The sequence below is a fragment of the Hippocampus bargibanti genome, linkage group LG04 (assembly GCF_051943395.1).
Source record: "Hippocampus bargibanti isolate YZ-2025 linkage group LG04, ASM5194339v1, whole genome shotgun sequence".
Lineage (NCBI taxonomy): Eukaryota > Metazoa > Chordata > Actinopteri > Syngnathiformes > Syngnathidae > Hippocampus > Hippocampus bargibanti.
In genome coordinates this window covers 1,115,531-1,134,118 of record NC_142737.1, presented here as the reverse complement: position 1 = coordinate 1,134,118, position 18,588 = coordinate 1,115,531, and the positions used below count along the sequence as shown (strand labels likewise).

Genomic DNA, 18,588 nt, shown 5'->3' with positions numbered 1-18,588 from the left:
TTGTGAACAGGTTGACGACGATGGTCATCGTGCTGGATCAAGCCACTTCTCCTTCGTTGCTATGGTTACTTGAATAGTTACGCTATTTTCTGGCATTTTCATGAACGCCAGCATTACCAGTTATCAAGCACGATTTTTTTTTGTTTCTACACTGGTTAGTCTCATTGTCTTCCTTTGCGATAAACTCTAAAAATGTAGCATATTATTATACGTGCATCCACTATTGGATCTTCTTTCCCACATTGGGGCTCGCAGGCGTGCTTGTGGCCTTTCATAACGTGGGTTTACGAACCTGGGTGGGTTTTAGGGCGTCACAATGTATTGGCGTCGTTCGGGTGATATGTAACCCCGCGTCAGAATGCAAACTGTTCCCAGATCAGATTTCATATTGAAAATGTTTGAAAAAAAGGTGGAGTACAACTCGTCGTTTTTGAAATGTGCGTTTGTTTTGTTGCCCGTGATGACACGACGGTTAACATCTGGCCGGGTGGCGTAGGAGATAACTCAACAGTCATCTTGAATTAATTATTCAGACAAGGAAAGTTTGTCGTGACTCTTCCTGTGGTGGCCGACACTAAGCCTCAACCCGTGATTAGCTCGAGCTGAGTTTCGCGGGGGGCAACTGGCGCCGCACTTCCGAGACGCCCAAGTGACCAAAAGTAAACGTTCTATTCCCTCAGTCCGGGTACACCAAACTTGGGACGAGCTGACACGCTGGAAGAAAGGCGGACACCCCGAGACAGTGATGCTCCAACATGTGAGATGATCGCCGGCATGGCCGCCGCCGACGAGCCTGACCACATCAACATCGACATCATGCTGGTCCGGAGCTCGGTAAGCCATTTAGCTCAGCGTCGACGGCTAACAGCTAACGCTAGCATCGCCGGTGGGGCCGACAACCACGGGGGCTAATCAATCAGATTACTTAAAAAGACAACGCAGTCGTCCTTTGAAGATTATCCGTCCACATTTGTGCTAACTTTGTGCCACACGACGGACGGAAAGCATCTATGACACATTTGGGATGCCAATAATGTAAACAAACTAGCTGCACAAATCACTTCCGGCCTTATCGATCGTCGCTGACGTCACTACTAAGTTGCGAAAAATGTAAATGTCGCCATGAAGCGGTTCATCGTTTGAGGAATCACATATTTATGGATTATTTGGGGGAGCCTATTACCCACTCCCCTACATTGACTTAAAAACAACAACAATACAGTGTATATTCGCATTTTTAGGTAGGTAGGTGGGGTGTGGCGGTAAACGATACTACTACTACTAATAATAATAATACATTTCATTCATAAGCGCCTTTCAAAACTCTGAAGGTCACTTTACAGTCACATGATCAGTTTATCTGTGGGCGAGCAGCGGCAGCCACACGCGCCAGCGTTAACTCAACCTGGAAGTACAGTAAAGTCTCGTTATATCGATATTCAAGGGAGTCCGAAAAAATATCGATATAACCGGGACTATCGATATATCCGATATCAATATAACGAGACTTTACTGTAAATAGAAAGCTAACTAGCCAGCTAGTAAATAGCTAATAGATAGCCAACAGATAGCTCACTAGCTATCTAGCTATATGGTTAGTTAGCTAATACACTGAATGCCACTAAAATACACAGATAGAGAGCTAGTAGATGGCTAATATATAGCCAACATATAGCTTCAATTTGTATAGTTTGTTCCTATTTATGTTCAGATCATGTCCGCTGTATATGTGTTGCCGCACCATTTGTGTTTAAAAAAAAAGTAGAAACTTTTCACTAGCCTGTGCGTTGACATGAAGCTCTCAGAAGGTCAAGTTCTCCGCTTGTTTTGGACATAACGTGTCATTTTCCTTGTTCATAAAGCCTAAAAAGACAACAAAAAAATAGTCATCCAAACGTGCTAAAAATGTATCGCAGGTATCAAAAGGCATGACTGTCATCAAATGTAAAAGGGGAAAGATGAGGGACACAAACAGGAAGTAGTTTACAATGGAACAGGAAGCCAGAATGTTTCTTTGTTTTGACTCGGCGGCAGCACACGCGTGGCCGAGCAAGGGTAACGCACGCCGTCATCGTCATCTTCTTGGAGTTCTTCGCCTGGGGCCTTCTGACCACGCCCATGCTGACTGTAAGAGACACGCCCACTTGCGGCAATGTTAGCTCGGCTAGGCTACAATGCTAACGATACATTCTCGGCGTGTTTTCAGGTTCTTCACGAAACCTTCCCCCAGCACACGTTCCTCATCAACGGACTCATACAAGGCGTCAAGGTGAGGGCAAAGGTCAACGGACAAAAATGTGCCTTTGTTTACTTGTAAATGAATAAAGTTGTTGTTGACGTATCTTTAGGGTTTTCTGTCGTTCCTGTCGGCTCCCGTGATCGGCGCCCTGTCGGATATTTGGGGCAGGAAGTTTTTCCTCCTGACGACGGTGTTCTTCACATGCGCGCCCATCCCCTTCATGAGGATCAGCCCCTGGTGAGAACGCCGGCGGAGTGAGCCTGCTGACGATCACTTGACCGTCACGTGAGCCTGGAAAAGCATCGGGGAAAATGACAAAGAAACAAGTGCTTGGAATTTTTATCCGTGGGTGCACTCAAGGGAACAGAAACGTGTTCACCGGTTTTGCTACTTTCATGTGTTATTATTTGGTGCGTCTGTGTCATGTGACCTTTGTTAACTCATTGACTGACAGACGATGTGCAAATAGGTGTCCACTCCAGTGCCAGTTTTTTTTGGGTTATTTTCACTCAAATTGCAGGACCCACAGAATATTGAGTTTAAGGACGACGTAAACATTCAATGTAGTGTTAGAAACATTAGGCTCTTTTCTTTCATCAGAAAAAAAAACTGGTTAATTCCTAAGTTAGATGAGTCTAGAGTTATTTGAGTTTGAAATGGGGGTGGCTGTCCAAAATAATACATTTCATTTATAAGCACAATGCAATACATACACATAATAATAATAATAATAATCCATTTAATTTCTAAGTGCCTTTCAAAACTCTCAAGGGACACTTTACAGTCACGGGATTTTTTTGTGCCGGTGAGTAGTAGCAGCCATTCGTGCCAGCGTTTACTCTACCCGGAAGTAACACTGCAGCAAAGTTATGAAAGGAAGAGGAAAGGAAAGAAAGAACTAGCATAATAGTGACATTCAGTGTATTAGCGAAATAACTAGCTAGCTAGCTATTAGCTATATAGCTATCTAGGTGGCTAGCTATCTGTTGGCTAGCTGGGTAGATAGCTTTCTATCTGTGTCTTTAATAGTGACATTCAGTGTATTAGCCAACTATCTATCTATCTAGCTAGCGATTAGCTATATAGCTATCTAGGTGGCTAGCTATCTATTAGCTATCTAGCTAGCTTTCTGTGTATTTAATAGTAACATTCAGTGTATTAGCTAACTAGCTAGCTGGCTATTTGCTATATAGCTATCTAGGTGGCTATCTAGCTAGCTATCCGTTGGCTATCTACTAGCTGGCTAGCTAGCTTTCTATCTATTAACTTCCGGAACGCTGGCGCGTGTGGCTGCCGCTGCACTGAATGTCATCTTTGACATCATAAAAAAAAAACACCCAGATAAACGCCGCAACGCACATACACGGCGTACCTCATGGGTGAGTTGTCGTCACGTTTCCGCAGGTGGTACTTCGCCCTGATCGCCGTGTCGGGAATCTTCGCCGTGACCTTTTCCGTCATCTTCGCTTACGTGGCCGACATCACGGATGAGCAGCGGAGGAGCACGGCGTACGGCCTGGTAAGGCGTCCGCCACCATGGTCGCCGCCGTCGGGCCCCTCACCCGCGTTTTACTTCCTCAGGTGTCGGCGACGTTCGCCGCCAGCCTGGTGACCAGCCCCGCCATCGGCGCCTACCTGTCGGCGCGCTACGGCGACAGCCTGGTGGTCCTGGTCGCCACGGTGATCTCGGTGGCCGACATCGCCTTTGTCTTTTTCGTCATGCCCGAGTCGCTTCCTGATAAGATGCGCTTGACCACTTGGGGGTGGGAGCAAGCAGACCCCTTTGCTGTGAGTTCGGAGCGGGGGAGGGGGGGGATCCCGGGGATTTTTTTTTTTGGACAGGTCGCCATGGTTGTCGTTTTGTCCAGTCGCTGCGCCGGGTGGGCAAAGACTCCACCGTCATGCTCATCTGCGTCACCGTGTTCCTGTCGTACCTCCCCGAGGCCGGCCAGTACTCCAGCTTCTTCCTCTACCTCAGACAGGTGAGGACAAACATCAAAAAGGCGACCAATCCAAACCGAATACATCCTAACGCCCAGTCTGTCCGTCTTTCAAGGTGATTGACTTTTCCCCCGCCGCCATCGCCGCCTTCATCGCCATGGTGGGCATCCTGTCCATCGTTGCGCAGGTACCTGGCTTTACCGTTGTCGGGAATGGCAGTGTAAAAGTAAAAGTGACTCTTTTTTTAAAGGACAACCGACACCATTTTTTGTTTCTTAACTGACATCAGAAAAACGTTTGATAGCATCTAAAATACCCAAAACACGCAGGCTGATATTTTGAGTCAAATGCAAAACACCAACAAAAATGACTTCAAGTGTCCCAAAACGACTTGAAAATGACCCCGGAGATGCCGGGTTTCAGAAGGTCCCGCCCCCTTGTTCGTGACATCACTATTGGTCACACACTGCCTCGCTCCAGAATCAAAACAATGGCTTCAAAGAGTTCACATTCGGAGTGAAGATGTTTTCTTGTTACTCATCCAGTTATGATTAGGATTCAAATAGTTCTGAAGAGGAAAGCATACATGTTTGCAATCCATTAAAGAAGTTCTTCCGGATCAATTTGAGCCGTCTGGACTCCAATGTAGCGTCCCAGAAAATGCACCAGATGGCGCCCAAGCTCCAATAGAAATGGGCTGATTTGTCCGCTGGGAATTTGTGTCAATTTACACCTTCTTTATAATAATAATCATCATACATTTAATTTATAAGCGCCTTTCAAAACTCTCAAGGTCACTACAGTCACAGTTTGTTTCTGTGGGTGAGCAGCGGCAGCCACATGCGTTTACTCAACCTGGAATAACTCAAATAGATAGAAAGTTAGCAAGGTGGCTAATGAATAACTAATACAATGCTAGCTAGATAGCTAAGAGCTAGCAAATAGATAGCTAGTTAGCTTTATGCGTGCAATTGGGTACGACACACAATGATACACCATTGATGTAGTTTTCCTCCTGATTTCGCCATCAGACGAGAAAAAAAAGTACCCAAAATGCATTGTGTGTCGCTTTCTCAGTTAGGGGCGGTCCTTCTGTGACATCACTTAGGGAATGGTCATCATCATCAAAAACAAAACTTAAAAGGTAAAATATAGCTTTATGCTCTAGAATCTTTGTCAAAAGCGCTCAGTCGAAGTCATTTTACAAATTATGGACGCAACTTGTCCGGAGGTGTCGGTTGTCCTTTAAGTGATTGGACGCCGCGTCTATCGCGCGCGTGTGTGTGTGTTAAAGACGCTTCTCCTGAGCGTTCTGATGCGTACGTTGGGGAACAAGAAGACGGTCCTGCTGGGTTTGACTTTCCAACTCCTGCAGCTGGCCTGGTACGCTTTTGGTTCGGAACCCTGGTGAGTGTAACCCCGATGGGGTCGGGGGGTCGTTCCGCACCAAAAAGGGCGAGGGGGGGGGGGGGGTGTGACAATGACGGTTTTTCACCCTTACCGCCACGCAGGATGATGTGGGCGGCGGGTACCATCGCCGCCATGTCCTCCATCACCTTCCCGGCCGTCTCGGCTTTGGTTTCGCACAGCGCCGCCCCGGATCAACAAGGTCTCTGTGGAAGTGGGATGGGGGCGGGGGGTGTTCGTTTTGTGTGTCTGTGTGTGTGTGTGCGCATGTGAGATATTGTGTGTGTGTGTATGTGTGTGTCCAAGTGAGATTGCATGGCTATTTTTGTGATTTATATGATTTTATACCATATGCAGTCAATGTGCAAGTGGGATTTTGTGTGTGTGTGTGTGCATACAAATGAGATTGTGTGTGCGTGCTAGTGAGATTGTATGTGTGTGCGTAAATGAGATTATGTATGCGTGTGTGCATAGGTGAGATTTTGTGTGTGTGTGTGTGTGTGTGTGCAAATGAGATTGTGTGTGTGCTATTGAGATTGTGTGTGTGTGCAAGTGAGATTGTGTGTGTGTGTGCATAAGTGAGAGTTTGTGTGCGTGTGTAAGTGTGTGTGTGTAAGTGAGATTTTGTGTGTGTGTGTACGTGCAAATGAGATTGTGTGTGTGCTTGTGAGACTGTGTGTGTGTATGCAAGTGAGATTGCATGTATGTGTGTGCCTGTGTTTGTGTGTGTGCATAAGTGAGATTTTGTGTGTGTGAGAGATTTTGAGTGTGTGTGTGTGAGAGAGAGATTTTGAGTGTTTTGTGTGTATACGTGCAAATGAGATTGTGTGTGTGCTTGTGAGACTGTGTGTGTGTGTGTATGCAAGTGAGATTGCATATATATGTGTGCCTGTGTGAGATTGTTAATGTGTGTGTGCATAAGTGATATTTTTGTGTGTGTGTGACAGTAAAAATAACTGGCCTGTAGTATTTGTACATGTGGCTGAGCAGAGGTTTGTGTGTGTGTGTGCGTCCACAGGCGTGGTCCAGGGCATGATCACGGGCATCCGGGGCCTGTGCAACGGTTTGGGCCCGGCCCTGTACGGATTCATCTTCTTCCTCTTCAACGTGGAGCTCAGTGACGTCCAAACTGCAGAAGGAACAGACACGCAACACATTAAGGTACACACACACACACACACACACACACACACACACACACACACACACACACACACACACACACACACACACACACACACACACACACACACACGCACAGTTCAAGAAAGAAATACAAACATTTATTTTGGCGGTGCACCCGCAGAAATGGAGCGTTCCCGGCCCCCCCTTCCTGTTTGGCGCCTGCGCCGTCGTCTTGGCGCTGATCGTGGCCGCTTTCATCGACGAGCGACCGCCGTCGACCGCCGTCGCCATCAACATGTGCTCGGACAGGAAGCCCGGCGGCGCGGCGGCGGCCGCGCCCGTTCGGGACGCCGGCGCCGTGGCCACGCCCCCGAGCGACGCGGAGGACATCGAGCCGCTCTTACGGGACAGCAGCATGTGATTGATTGACAGGCCGTCATCTGTCAGGATTTCGCTCAATGTGCCAATTTTTTTTCAAAGACATTGGAGAGGTACGGGCATCGCCGTTAGCATTGGCGACTGCAACTTCCTGTTTCCTTGGAAACGTCTCGTGACTTGAGTTTTAATTTGAAAGAACCCGCTGGAGCGATTTCCTGTTCCGGTACCATTTTGTTTTTGTTTTGACGAAAAGAAAAAAAGATAGCTTCCACATGGCACTCACTCATCATATCAACCATTTTTTTTTACCTTTCGTAAAAGACGCCATTAACCTCAAAAAGTCCTACTTTTATGGGCGACCAGTCCGTTTGTCCATCTTGACTTTCGAGCAATTCACTGTTTGAATTGGATAAAGGAAAAGCCTCATTGATTTAATTTACTATTAGCTATCTATTCGCTAGCCATTAGCTATCTATTCACTAGCTATTAGCTATGTATTCGCTAGCTAGCTATCTATTTGAGTTACTTCCGGGTTGAGTGAACGCTGGCCCGTGTGGCTGCCGCTGCTCATCCACAGAAAAACTGATCCAGTGACTGTCAAGTGACCTTGAGAGTTTTGAAATAAAATGGATTTTTATATATTATTATTATTTGAATTGAAAGAAACAGCACAGTTATTTTATCACTCATATTTGAATGTTTTTTAATTTTTTTTTTACTAGCAGCTCTAATTTACAAAAATGACATTTTTTGGGGGGCAGCAAGCTTTGGAAATCACATTTGGGAATGAATTTTCCCCGTTACTGAAATAAAAACATATATTGGTTTTCAAAATAAAAGATGCGAAATGACAAAAGAAGACATTTTGACTCCCCAAAATAAAAATGATCAAACCACATTGATGTCTTCGGGATGATGGATGAATCGGATTCCGGGTTAGCATTAGCATATTAGCACAGGTGGTTCCCAGTGGGGGGGTCACAGCAGACAGGAAATGGTCACTTTGGTGGTGGAGAAGGGCATGTTCTCTGGTGCTGCGGAGGGGGAGACAAAAGCAGCATTTCAGTTGTGATCTTAGGAAATGTCATTGAGTTGCGTTACCCAGTCAGGTTTTATTTTGAAGTTTTGCTAACTTGACTTTAATTTTAGTGTGGACCTCAAAAATACATTTTTGTTTACTTGACCCGGTTCTTGCAGCATCTCAACTTAAATTTGAAATGTCCACGCTTTTATTTTGAAGGATGAAGTCTAAACTTAAATTTGAAATGTTCACACTTTTATTTTGAAGGATGAAGTCAACGTTTTTTTATTAACTGACTTATTTTGAAGTGTTCCAAATGTCGCGGTTTAAAATGTTAACCTGCGTAACATTTCAAAATAAAATCAATAACATTGGGGAAAAAAAATAAACACACATTTTGCAGCGAAATGTGACCTCTGACCTCTGTCCTGAAGCGTGCTGACGTAAACGTCCATGAATTCTTTCTCCCTGCCGTCCCTCGTCTCGTCTTTTTCGTCCCGTCCTTGACTTGGCGTTCTCGTCACGTCCGTCCTCGTTTCCTTCTGACCACCGGCCGAACTGTCGCGCAGGCGTATGAACCTCAACACACACACACACACACACACAACGTCACTTCCTGTGTGTAATTCGGCTTAGAATTTTTATAATAATAATACATTTGATTTCTAAGCGCCTTTCAAAACTCAAGGTCACTTTACAGTCACAGGATATTTTTTTCTGTGTGTGAGCAGCGGCAGCCACACGCGCCAGCGTTCACTCATCCCCGAAGTAACTCAAATAGATAGTAAGCTAGCTAGCTAATAGCTAGCGAATAGATAGGTATTAGCTAGCGAATAGATAGCTAATGGCTAGCGAATAGATAGCTAGCGAATAGATAGCCAATAGCGAGTGAATAGATTGCAAATAGCGAGCAAATAGATAGCCAATAGCCAGCGAATAGAAGCCATTAGCTAGCGAATAGATAGCCATCAGCTAGCGAATAGGTAGCCATCAGCTAGCGTCATTCGCCAGTGATATGTAGTGACTTTATGTGTGCGCTTACTTGATGTCAGGGTTGCTGCAGAGTCGCGTCGGTACGCAAACGAGCGGTTCGCCGCTGACGACGATCAGTTTCAGCGCGGCGATGTTGGTCAGGCAGTGAGGCAGATACGAAAGATTGTTGTTGTGCACGAACAACGTTGACAGCTCCGTCAGCCTGACGCGCATGGAGGATACACACACACACACACACACACACACACACATGCACACACACGCACACACACACTTTGTGAGCTAGAGATGTGTTGTTTGTTGTTTGTGAACAAACCGGCTCTATTTGTAAATTAAAATATATATATATATATATATATATATATATATATATATATATATATATATAATAAATAAGCATCAAAAATACTGAGGAGCCATTTGGGAGCCAAAAGACCTCTCTTTATGTACGCTGGCGCGCTTTTGGCTGCCGCTGTTCGCCCGCAAACATTTTGGCTTCTTTTTGTTTTTTTACGATTCCTGTACCACTGGAAATACTCGACAGTCACCAGAGGAACTTATGGTCGAACTCCAATCTGCTTTGGCTGTCGGATCGTCTCGTGATTCCGGTCGTTTATCCGGACCGCGAACGAGAACACGGACGATCTCCACCCACCTGTACCCGCTGTTGAGGGCTAACCTGGGCGCTGCCTGTCTCTGGACGTTGCTGGGTGCTATCATGTCGCTCCTCCAACGACCCGTTGGACGGCTGCAATATTCGGCGTCAGAGCTGCTTGAACTCCGCTCCCGGTGGACGAGCGTGCCACAGGCGATTTTCCGATTCCCGGAAATCGCTCGCCGCCCTTCCCGGAGGTATATCCACCGCGGATCACGTCGAGACTTTCACCTCGACGACTCCAAGGATATCACCTCCCTGTGGTCATCTTTCCGCCGGCCACGCAGAGGTTACAGCCGCTCCGTGCAACACCGTGTGTTGGCCGGCCTGGCTAGGTCGGCCAATACCCCTCAAAATGACACCACCAGCGTCACTTTCGGCCTCCTGAACATCCGCTCGCTTACGGGTAAGGGTTGTCTTATCCAAGACATCCTTAGTGACCGTAAGCTGGACTTCTTCTGTTTGAATGAGACCTGGCAAACAGCGGGGGACTTTTCCGAGTTGAACGACACGACGCCACCTGGGTTTGTTTACCTCTCAAAACCCCGCCTCTCGGGCCGCGGAGGCGGTCTCGCGATATTTTACCGCGAGATCTGGAAAGTCACTCAAGTTCCCGTCCCGGAAACTCTCTCATTTGAATGCCTTGCGTGTCAAATTTCTGGTCCATCTCCCACAGTTATAGCCACTGTATATCGTCCCCCTAAACCACATCGTGACTTTTTAAAAGACTTCTCAGCCGTCCTCACACACCTCTCCACTCTGTCACCAAATATTATTATCCTTGGGGACTTCAACATACACATTGACAATTCCACCCATCCCCTCACCAAAGACTTTATTTCCTCATTGGAGAGTTTTGGCTTACACCAATTCTCTGATTTCCCCACGCATATAAAAGGGCATACCCTGGACTTAATATGCTGCTGTGGTTTTACCCCCGCCAACTGCACAGCAAACGAACTTCCTGTAACGGACCATTTCCTCGTCTCATTTAACGTTCCCATCACACTCTCTCTCCCCAAGCCACCGCGCATCATCACTTATCGGAACATCCAACACATTGACACTGTCACCCTCACTGCAATGGCTGCCAACCTCAAACCGGACTACAACTCCCCCCCTGATGAACTTGTTTCCCAATACAACATGGACCTTGCACACATGCTCAACACCCTTGCTCCTGTTAAATCCCGGTCAGTCAAATTCACTCGATCCGCCCCTTGGTTCACCGCCCAACTCCGCTCCACCAAGGCGAAAACTCGGCAGCTGGAAAGACTTTACAGAAAGACCGGCCTCACCACCCACCAGGACATGTACACAGCTCACCTCACCCACTACAAGGACTCTATCACACGCGCAAAATCGGAATACTATTCTGGACTGATTGATGCTAACAGTGGGAATTCACGGACTCTGTTTTCCCTATACAACAAAATCATTCAACCCCCTATCTCTCTCCCCCCACACTTTCACTCCTCAGACACCTGCAACGCACTACTTCTGTTTTTCACTGAAAAGATCAACAAGATCCACCAGCACCTCGGCTCCTCTGTATCCCCCCCCTCTCCCAACCTTCCTACTCCCTATCAACTGCTGTCGTCTTTTGAACTCCCTCATCCCTCCTTACTTTCTGACCTCATCACCAAGTCCAAGAATTCCACCTGTCAACTTGACCCCCTCCCTACTGTCCTCATCAAATCTTGTCTACCCGCTCTCCTCCCTTTTATTTCAGCTATTATTCACTCCTCACTGTCCACTGGAATTGTTCCTGTCCCTCTTAAAACCGCAGCTGTAACACCAATCCTGAAAAAACTTGGTTCAGATCCCAATGATTTCAATAACCTACGTCCAATTTCGCATCTTCCATTTATCGCTAAAATTCTCGAAAAAACCGTCGCCTGTCAACTCCACTCTCACCTCACTCACAATAACCTCTACGAACAATTCCAGTCTGGTTTCCGTCCCCGCCACAGCACTGAATCAGCCCTCATAAAAATCACGAACGACCTTCTCATAGCAGCAGATACCGGCTCCCTCTCTATTCTCATCCTTCTTGATCTATCTGCGGCCTTTGACACAATTTCTCACCCCATCCTGCTCAACCGACTCTCCACTCTAGGCGTGACACACACCCCACTCAGTTGGTTTCACTCCTACCTCACTGGCCGCTCACAGTTTATCCAAATTACCTCATTCACTTCACGGTCCTCCCCTGTGTCTTCTGGTGTGCCCCAAGGTTCTGTCCTGGGGCCCCTTCTCTTTATTATATACCTTCTTCCCCTTGGTGATATCTTCCGCAAATTTGGAATTCATTTTCACTGCTTCGCGGATGACACCCAGCTCTACCTCTCCAGTAAACCCGACGCCTCTCTTCCACCTGCATCCCTTACACTTTGCCTCTCAGAAATCAAATCCTGGTTTTCTCATAACTTTCTCAAACTAAACAGCGAAAAAACTGAACTTCTCCTTGTCGGTACAAAATCCACCCTTCACAAAGCAAACAGTTTCTCTCTCACCATTGACAATTCTACCGTGTCCCCCGCCCTTCAGGTTAAGAGCCTGGGTGTCATCCTTGATAGCACACTATCTTTTCACTCCCACATAAATAACATAACCCGGTCTGCATATTTTCACCTCCGCAATATCAATCGTCTCCGTCCCTCTCTCACCCCTCACACCACTGCTATCCTCGTCCACAGTCTCGTCACCTCCCGTATCGATTATTGTAATTCACTTCTTTTCGGGGTCAATCAAAAATGTCTCCATAAACTCCAACTAGTCCAAAATTCCTCAGCCCGGATCATCACAAAAACCCCCTCATTTCACCACATCACTCCTGTCCTCCAACAGCTCCACTGGCTCCCTGTTAAACTCCGTATTGAATTCAAGATACTTCTGTTTACATTTAAAGCCATCCATAACCTTGCCCCTCCCTATCTGTCTGACCTAATTCAAATCTCCGTTCCTACTCGGACCCTCAGATCCTCTTCCTCCCTCCACCTCTACACGCCCTCTGCCCGTCTCACAACGATGGGGTGCAGAGCTTTCAGCCGCTCCGCTCCTAAACTCTGGAACTCACTTCCACCCAACATCCGCAACATTGACTCCCTTCCTACTTTCAAATCTCACCTGAAAACCCACCTCTTTAAACTTGCTTACATGGTCTAATTTATTATGCTGTTTTATTATTTATTGCTTTATGCATGATTTTACTGTTTTGTGTGTTGTCTTTGTTGTAAAGTGTCCTTGAGTGTTCAGAAAGGCGCTTGTAAATTAAATGTATTATTATTATTATTTTAGAGAGCCGGCTCTTTTTAGTCAGCCAAAAGTGCAGGCTCTTTTTAGTGAACTGAAAGAGCCGGCTCCTTTTAGTTAACTTAGTGACCTAGTGATGTGTTGTTTGTGAACGAACTGGCTCTATTATTTTTTTGTAGTAAATTAAAAAAAAAATCAAGTATCAAAAATACTGAGGAGCCATTTGGGAGCCAAAAGACCCCTGTTTAGTGAGCCAACTCTTTATAGTGAGCCGAAAGAGCCGGATCGTTTTATTGAGCCAAAAGAGCCGGATCGTTTTAGTGAGCCAAAAGAGCCAGTTCTTTTTAGTGAGCCAAAAGAGCCAGCTCTATTTAGTGAGCAGAAAAAGCCATCTCATTTGAGTGAAGTGAAAAAGAGCTGGAAAGGCCATCCATCACCACTCGCTACCTGTCCATGTCCTGCGGCAGGTCGCTCAGTCGGTTATCGCTGAGGTCGAGGAGCTGCAGAGCGCTCATCCTGAGAGCGCACACGGGTATCGATGCAAAGGAGTTCTCCGCGATATCCAGGTGAGTCAAACCTTTCAAGGAGCTCAGCTGCAAATGGGCACCGAGACAAACGATATCGTGCTAACACGAGCTAATCCGAATCGATGATAAACAACAACGCATGCTAGCAAACGAGCACCGGCGATGTTGGTGACCTCGAAAGGTAGCTCAGAGAGGTGGCGGTTTCCGGCCACTTGTAGTCGTTCCAGGTTGTGGCACATGCCTAGCTCGGGGGGAACACTTGAAAGGCGGTTGTAGCTGACGTTAAGGTGGCGCAAGTGGACAAGCTTTCCTGGCAAAGGGGGTCGGTTTGAGACGGAACAAGTGCAGACGGGTTGAGGTGGACCTCACCGATATCGGGGGGCAGATGGCCCAGTTCGCTCTTGGCTAGCTCCAAAACTTGAAGCAAGCTGAAGGACGCCAAGTAGTCTGGAAGCTTCTGGATTTTGGTGCCGCTCACGTGCCACTCCAGCAAAAACGTCTTCCGCTCCAGATCCTCCGGGAATTCCTGCGTACAGCGCCGCTGTCTCTCTTAAATCGCCTTCGTCACACTTTCACACGGAGCTTACCTACAAAGCCAAGTCGAGGTTGCGTAGCGAAGAATGCTCGCTTATTATGCTTTATAAGACAGTGAGACCTCGGTTTACGAAGCCCTTGGCTTACGAACTTTTCGGTTCACGAATGGTAAATTTATGAAAATGTTACCTTGGCATACAAACTATTTTTCGGGATACACACGGAGCTGCCACAATGTGTCGTTCGGGAATGAGCCCGTTCTCCTCACAAGAAAATGGCAGCCGGTTTGTTTTTGTCCTGTATTCCCCGACCCCTTTCTTCGGTTAAAGCCACGTGATTGGTCAAGAACGCAGCAGTGAGGGGAGGTGGTTTAAACATTAAAGAGACAGGCAGACAGAGTGACAAAAAAAACAGTGACATTTGGAATCGTTTCAACTTTGATAGTTCAAAGACGGAGTGTAGACTGCAAGGTTAAAATTCCAATCAATCAGGCTCCATAAATAACCCGCACAAGCCATCTGTACAGTTGATGCAAAAAGCTATCAACCCAGCTAACCAAAACACAATTGATGAGGAACAAGGTAAAATGATGGCAGAGAAAGCACCTACAAGGGATCATTCCTCAAGATGGTGAAAGAAGAAGGTTACGTTCCTCATCAAGTGTTTCATGCTGATGAAAGCGGACACTCTATTCCATCAAGCCATCAACGACCATCACAAAGGTAGATAAAACAACATTATTTCATAGTACTGTTTATTTCTTTGATTACAATACCATAGCACATTTATCATACGTAAAATAAGGTCTATTTTGTGTAGTTTTAGGGCTTAGAAAATTAAAAAGTAGAAAAATTATGTTTTATGGAGACCTGGGAACTGATTATTCTCATTTTAATGGTTTCCTATGGGAAATTATTTTTGGGGATACACACTTTTCGCCTTACACACTGTCTGGGAACCAATTAAGTTCGTAAGCCAAGGTACCACTGTAATAATAATACATTTCATTTCTAAGCGCCTTTCAAAATTCTCAAGGTCACTTTACAGTCACAGGATCAGTTTTTCTGCAGGTGAGCAGCGGCAGCCACATCCACCAGCGTTCACACAACCCGAAATAACTCAAATAGATAGAAAGTTAGCTAGCTAATAGATTACTAATAGATAGATAGCTAGCAATTTAGATAGCGAATAGGTAGCAAATAGCTAGCTGGCTAGGTAGCCAGCTACTTACCTTCCACTGCTCACCGGATAGACGGAAAGACAACGCATCGGTGTCAGCATCCACCAAAATGTCCTTTGGTGGACCTTCACAAACAGGCGGCCCACCTGGAAGCCCATCAAAGACTTTTCAAAATGGCTACCTCGTCTCTGTACCTGTGTGTGTGTGTGCGTTTGTATGACTAGTCTTGTGACGACCACTCACATTTTATACCCTACGTAGTGAGGACATTTTTGACAAGTGAGGACCTTTTGGTTGGTCCTCACAAGTGTTTCATTCTAACGGCTTGTAGAGGGTCTATAGATGCATCTGTTCAAGTTTCAGAGAGGTCCTCACAAATTCACCCAAAATGATTTTTTTGGTGTGTATTTTCATTTCACTTGGATACACACACGTTTTACTCACTGTGTGTGTTTATGTGTGTGTTTAATGAGAGGAAAAAGTTCATACCAAAAAAAGTAAAACGATATTTTAACCAAATTCACTACAAGGGTGAGGACTTTGAATGTAGCCCTTCAGAAACCTCACTCCTGCTGTTATTTCAGTTTCAGTCAACTTTTTTTTGTTGTTTTTAAAGAAGTTGAACTGGGACATGTTTAGTGTTCAAAAGTAACAATAGTTCTTCTCGAAACTTAGCAGCAACAGTGGTCCTCGCTCCTTATCTGGAGTTATCCGGACCTCACAAAACCATTGAACCAGGAAGTGTGTGTGTGTGTGTGTGTGTGTGTGTGTGTGTGTGTGTGTGTGTGTGTGTGTGTGTGTGTGTGTGTACCTGATTGTGTGCTTTGGGGGGACTTGTGCTGTTGCGTGTTGGGCGTCTTGGAATAAAAACGATCCTGCCACTGTTGTTCGATCCTGCGATGGCACAGAAACAAAAGTTGACCTCGGTCAAGGGTGTCAAGGTCATTTTTATATACTTACAATACTCACTTTATAAAGGCGACTATTGACACAATACATACAGTTCATTTGTCAGGTGAAACAAAAGAAAATGTAAAAAAACAACAAAATACATTTGATACTAACGGAATGTATAAATAAAAAATGAAAGCATTTTTGTGTTTTATACACTTCTAATTGACACTTTTGTAACGCTCGCATTATTTTAACACGAACCACAGAATCGGGAGGACGAAAATCTCCCGGTTTATGATTTCTTAAACTTAACATGTATGCAGCTGTTAGTCATGTTGTCATGGCAAAAAATATACATATATATATATACGTACATATATTAATTAAAAATGGTTTCCTGGGTGGGTTTTATGGAGTTTCTAATTACCAAAACCACTTTGGGGAAATTGGTTACCGAATTTGTTTCAGAATGCTAATCAGGTCCTTGACAATATTTTTAATCCTTTTGTTCAAGTCAATTTTAGTTGAAAGGCCTCATAAACGATCGTTGAGTCGCAACGGCGTGTCACGACGATTCAAAATTGTCCACAATGGCGTCGTCGATATCAGCACGATTTGTGACGATCTCCGACACGAGGTGGGCTTGTCGTTTATCACCCCACGGCGACTGTGGCCATTTGTCTTACTTGGGAAGGGCGCTTCTCTCCTTTCGTTGTTGTTCTTTCTTCTGACGTTGTCGATGCTTCCTCACGCGCGATTCCCAAACGTCGAGCAACGACGAGACGTCCAACGGAGCGACCTCCCTGGACTTCATCACGCCAGGACACCCCCAAAAAACTTGGAAGGAGAGGAAGAAACATAAGAAGGAATCAGTGGGACATTTGTTGGGGGTCGAAATGAATGTGCCATTTCTTACCTCCGACGTTTTGAAGCTCTTCGACTTGCGTTCGTTCTCACCGTGTGTGCTTGTCAGCGGGCTATTTTCAACGGCTGCGGTGATTGTCACCTGACACCCCCCTCGCATAGTTTGAAAACGTGCGCAAACACCCTAACAACGGCACATCACATGGAACATAAAACAACAGAGGGAGACAACGACTAGGCGATACATTTCGTCCATTTTTAAAGATCCAATATGGCGCCATATTGTACCCGCTGTATAAAAGATAAGCCCGAATCTCCCGGCATGGACTCCTTAAAGGACAACTCCCAAAAAGGACAATTCCCAATGATCACATGTGAAAAAAAAACAAAAAAAAAAAAAAAAAAACTGGACACTTGTAAATATGGGTTGTTGCAATATATCTAAATGCATCTCTTGATTCTGCACTATGTACAGTCTTGTTTATAGAACGGTTTTTGCACATCTACATTTGCACAGTATACAGTTGACATTTTTATTTTGTTATGCTTAGAATATCTTGTTTTCTATCCTTTCACTCCCACCCCAACCCCATCCCTCTTCAATTGCTGCTGTGGACTGCAAATTTCCCCATTGCGGGACGAATAAAGGTATTCTGATTCTGATTCTGATTCTGGAACCGACGTCACTTTTTTTGTTTCCGAACTGACATCAGAAAAACTTTTATAGCATCTAAAATACGCAGTCTGATATTTTTATTCAAATGCAAAACACCAATAAAAATGACTTCAAGTGTCCAAAATCTGCAAAAAAATGAGCTGCGAATTGGGCTTTTTTAGAAAGTCCCGCCCCCAGTTCGTGACGTCACGCCAAGACGTCTTGCATTGCTGGAGAATCAAAACAATGGCTTCAGATTCGGAGAATATGCTTTCTTGTTACACATCCAGTTATGAATGTGATTCAAATAGTTCTGAAGAGGAAAGCATACATGTTTGCAATCCATTCATGACTTTATTCCGTGCCATTTTGAGGCAACATTGGGGGGAAATGTATCACCAAAAAAGAGGCAGAAAATGGCGACCAAGCTCCGTGTGAGGAAATAATCAGGCCGTTTCCACAGGCTGATAAATTCCTGAAATGGAGCTTGGTCGCCCTCTTCTGGCTCTTTTTGGTGCAACATGACGTTTTCAGACCAAACAAGTACAGCAAAATATATTGACGTGATAGAAGGACTGCTACAATGTGACCTTTTTTCGGTCCGGGGCGTTCCTTTAGTGACGTCACGTCCGGACTCATCACCAACTCAAAAACAAGACTTCGGGAATATTCAGCACGAGTCTTAAAACGTTAAATATAGCTATATGCGGTGGAATCTTTGTAAAATACGCTCAGTAGAAGTCATTTGAAGCCATTTTACAAATTATGGACAACTTGTCCGGAGACGTCGGTTGTCCTTTAAGTGAAACTAAGAGGCTTGACGATATCCAACACTGTGAGACTAATAAAGGCAAATCCAATCCGATATCTTTATATTTTTGTTTTGCGGGTCAAACCGCCAAAGCGATGAATTAGAGCAT

At 45.4% G+C, this 18,588-nt stretch overlaps 2 protein-coding genes across 2 annotated transcripts; one reads left to right on the top strand and one right to left on the bottom strand.

Moving 5' to 3' along the window:
- The first annotated feature begins 439 nt into the window (after window positions 1–439).
- Window positions 440–7,640, top strand: slc71a2b (solute carrier family 71 member 2b). Its single transcript, XM_088993438.1, has 12 exons — window positions 440–834; window positions 2,035–2,127; window positions 2,207–2,269; window positions 2,349–2,476; window positions 3,644–3,758; window positions 3,821–4,027; window positions 4,108–4,221; window positions 4,296–4,367; window positions 5,475–5,587; window positions 5,692–5,789; window positions 6,606–6,748; window positions 6,894–7,640. Exons 1-12 carry the CDS (start codon window positions 763–765, stop codon window positions 7,131–7,133), a joined length of 1,458 nt encoding a protein of 485 aa, XP_088849564.1. The 5' UTR covers window positions 440–762; the 3' UTR covers window positions 7,134–7,640.
- A 136-nt stretch (window positions 7,641–7,776) lies between these two features.
- Window positions 7,777–17,350, bottom strand: lrrc2 (leucine rich repeat containing 2). The gene is made up of 10 exons (XM_088993439.1): window positions 17,066–17,350; window positions 16,836–16,986; window positions 16,067–16,149; window positions 15,307–15,401; window positions 13,911–14,067; window positions 13,715–13,851; window positions 13,462–13,607; window positions 9,154–9,306; window positions 8,533–8,690; window positions 7,777–8,124 (listed from the first exon to the last, which is right to left on the bottom strand). The coding sequence occupies exons 2-10, from the start codon at window positions 16,961–16,963 to the stop codon at window positions 8,069–8,071; spliced, it is 1,113 nt and encodes a 370-aa protein (XP_088849565.1). The 5' UTR covers window positions 16,964–16,986; window positions 17,066–17,350; the 3' UTR covers window positions 7,777–8,068.
- Window positions 17,351–18,588: the final 1,238 nt, after the last annotated feature.

Bases quoted from the DNA above. Each gene is read 5' to 3' on its own strand.
- slc71a2b (XM_088993438.1), top strand. From the start codon at position 763: ATGATCGCCGGCATGGCCGCCGCCGACGAGCCTGACCACATCAACATC. The intron at 835-2,034 runs GTAAGCCATTTA...ACTCGGCGGCAG, and splicing joins TCATGCTGGTCCGGAGCTCG to CACACGCGTGGCCGAGCAAG. The intron at 2,270-2,348 runs GTGAGGGCAAAG...ACGTATCTTTAG, and splicing joins GACTCATACAAGGCGTCAAG to GGTTTTCTGTCGTTCCTGTC.
- lrrc2 (XM_088993439.1), bottom strand. From the start codon at position 16,963: ATGAAGTCCAGGGAGGTCGCTCCGTTGGACGTCTCGTCGTTGCTCGAC. The intron at 15,402-16,066 runs GTACACACACAC...ATGGGCTTCCAG, and splicing joins CCCCCAAAGCACACAATCAG to GTGGGCCGCCTGTTTGTGAA. The intron at 9,307-13,461 runs GTAGCGAGTGGT...CATGCGCGTCAG, and splicing joins CTGCCGCAGGACATGGACAG to GCTGACGGAGCTGTCAACGT.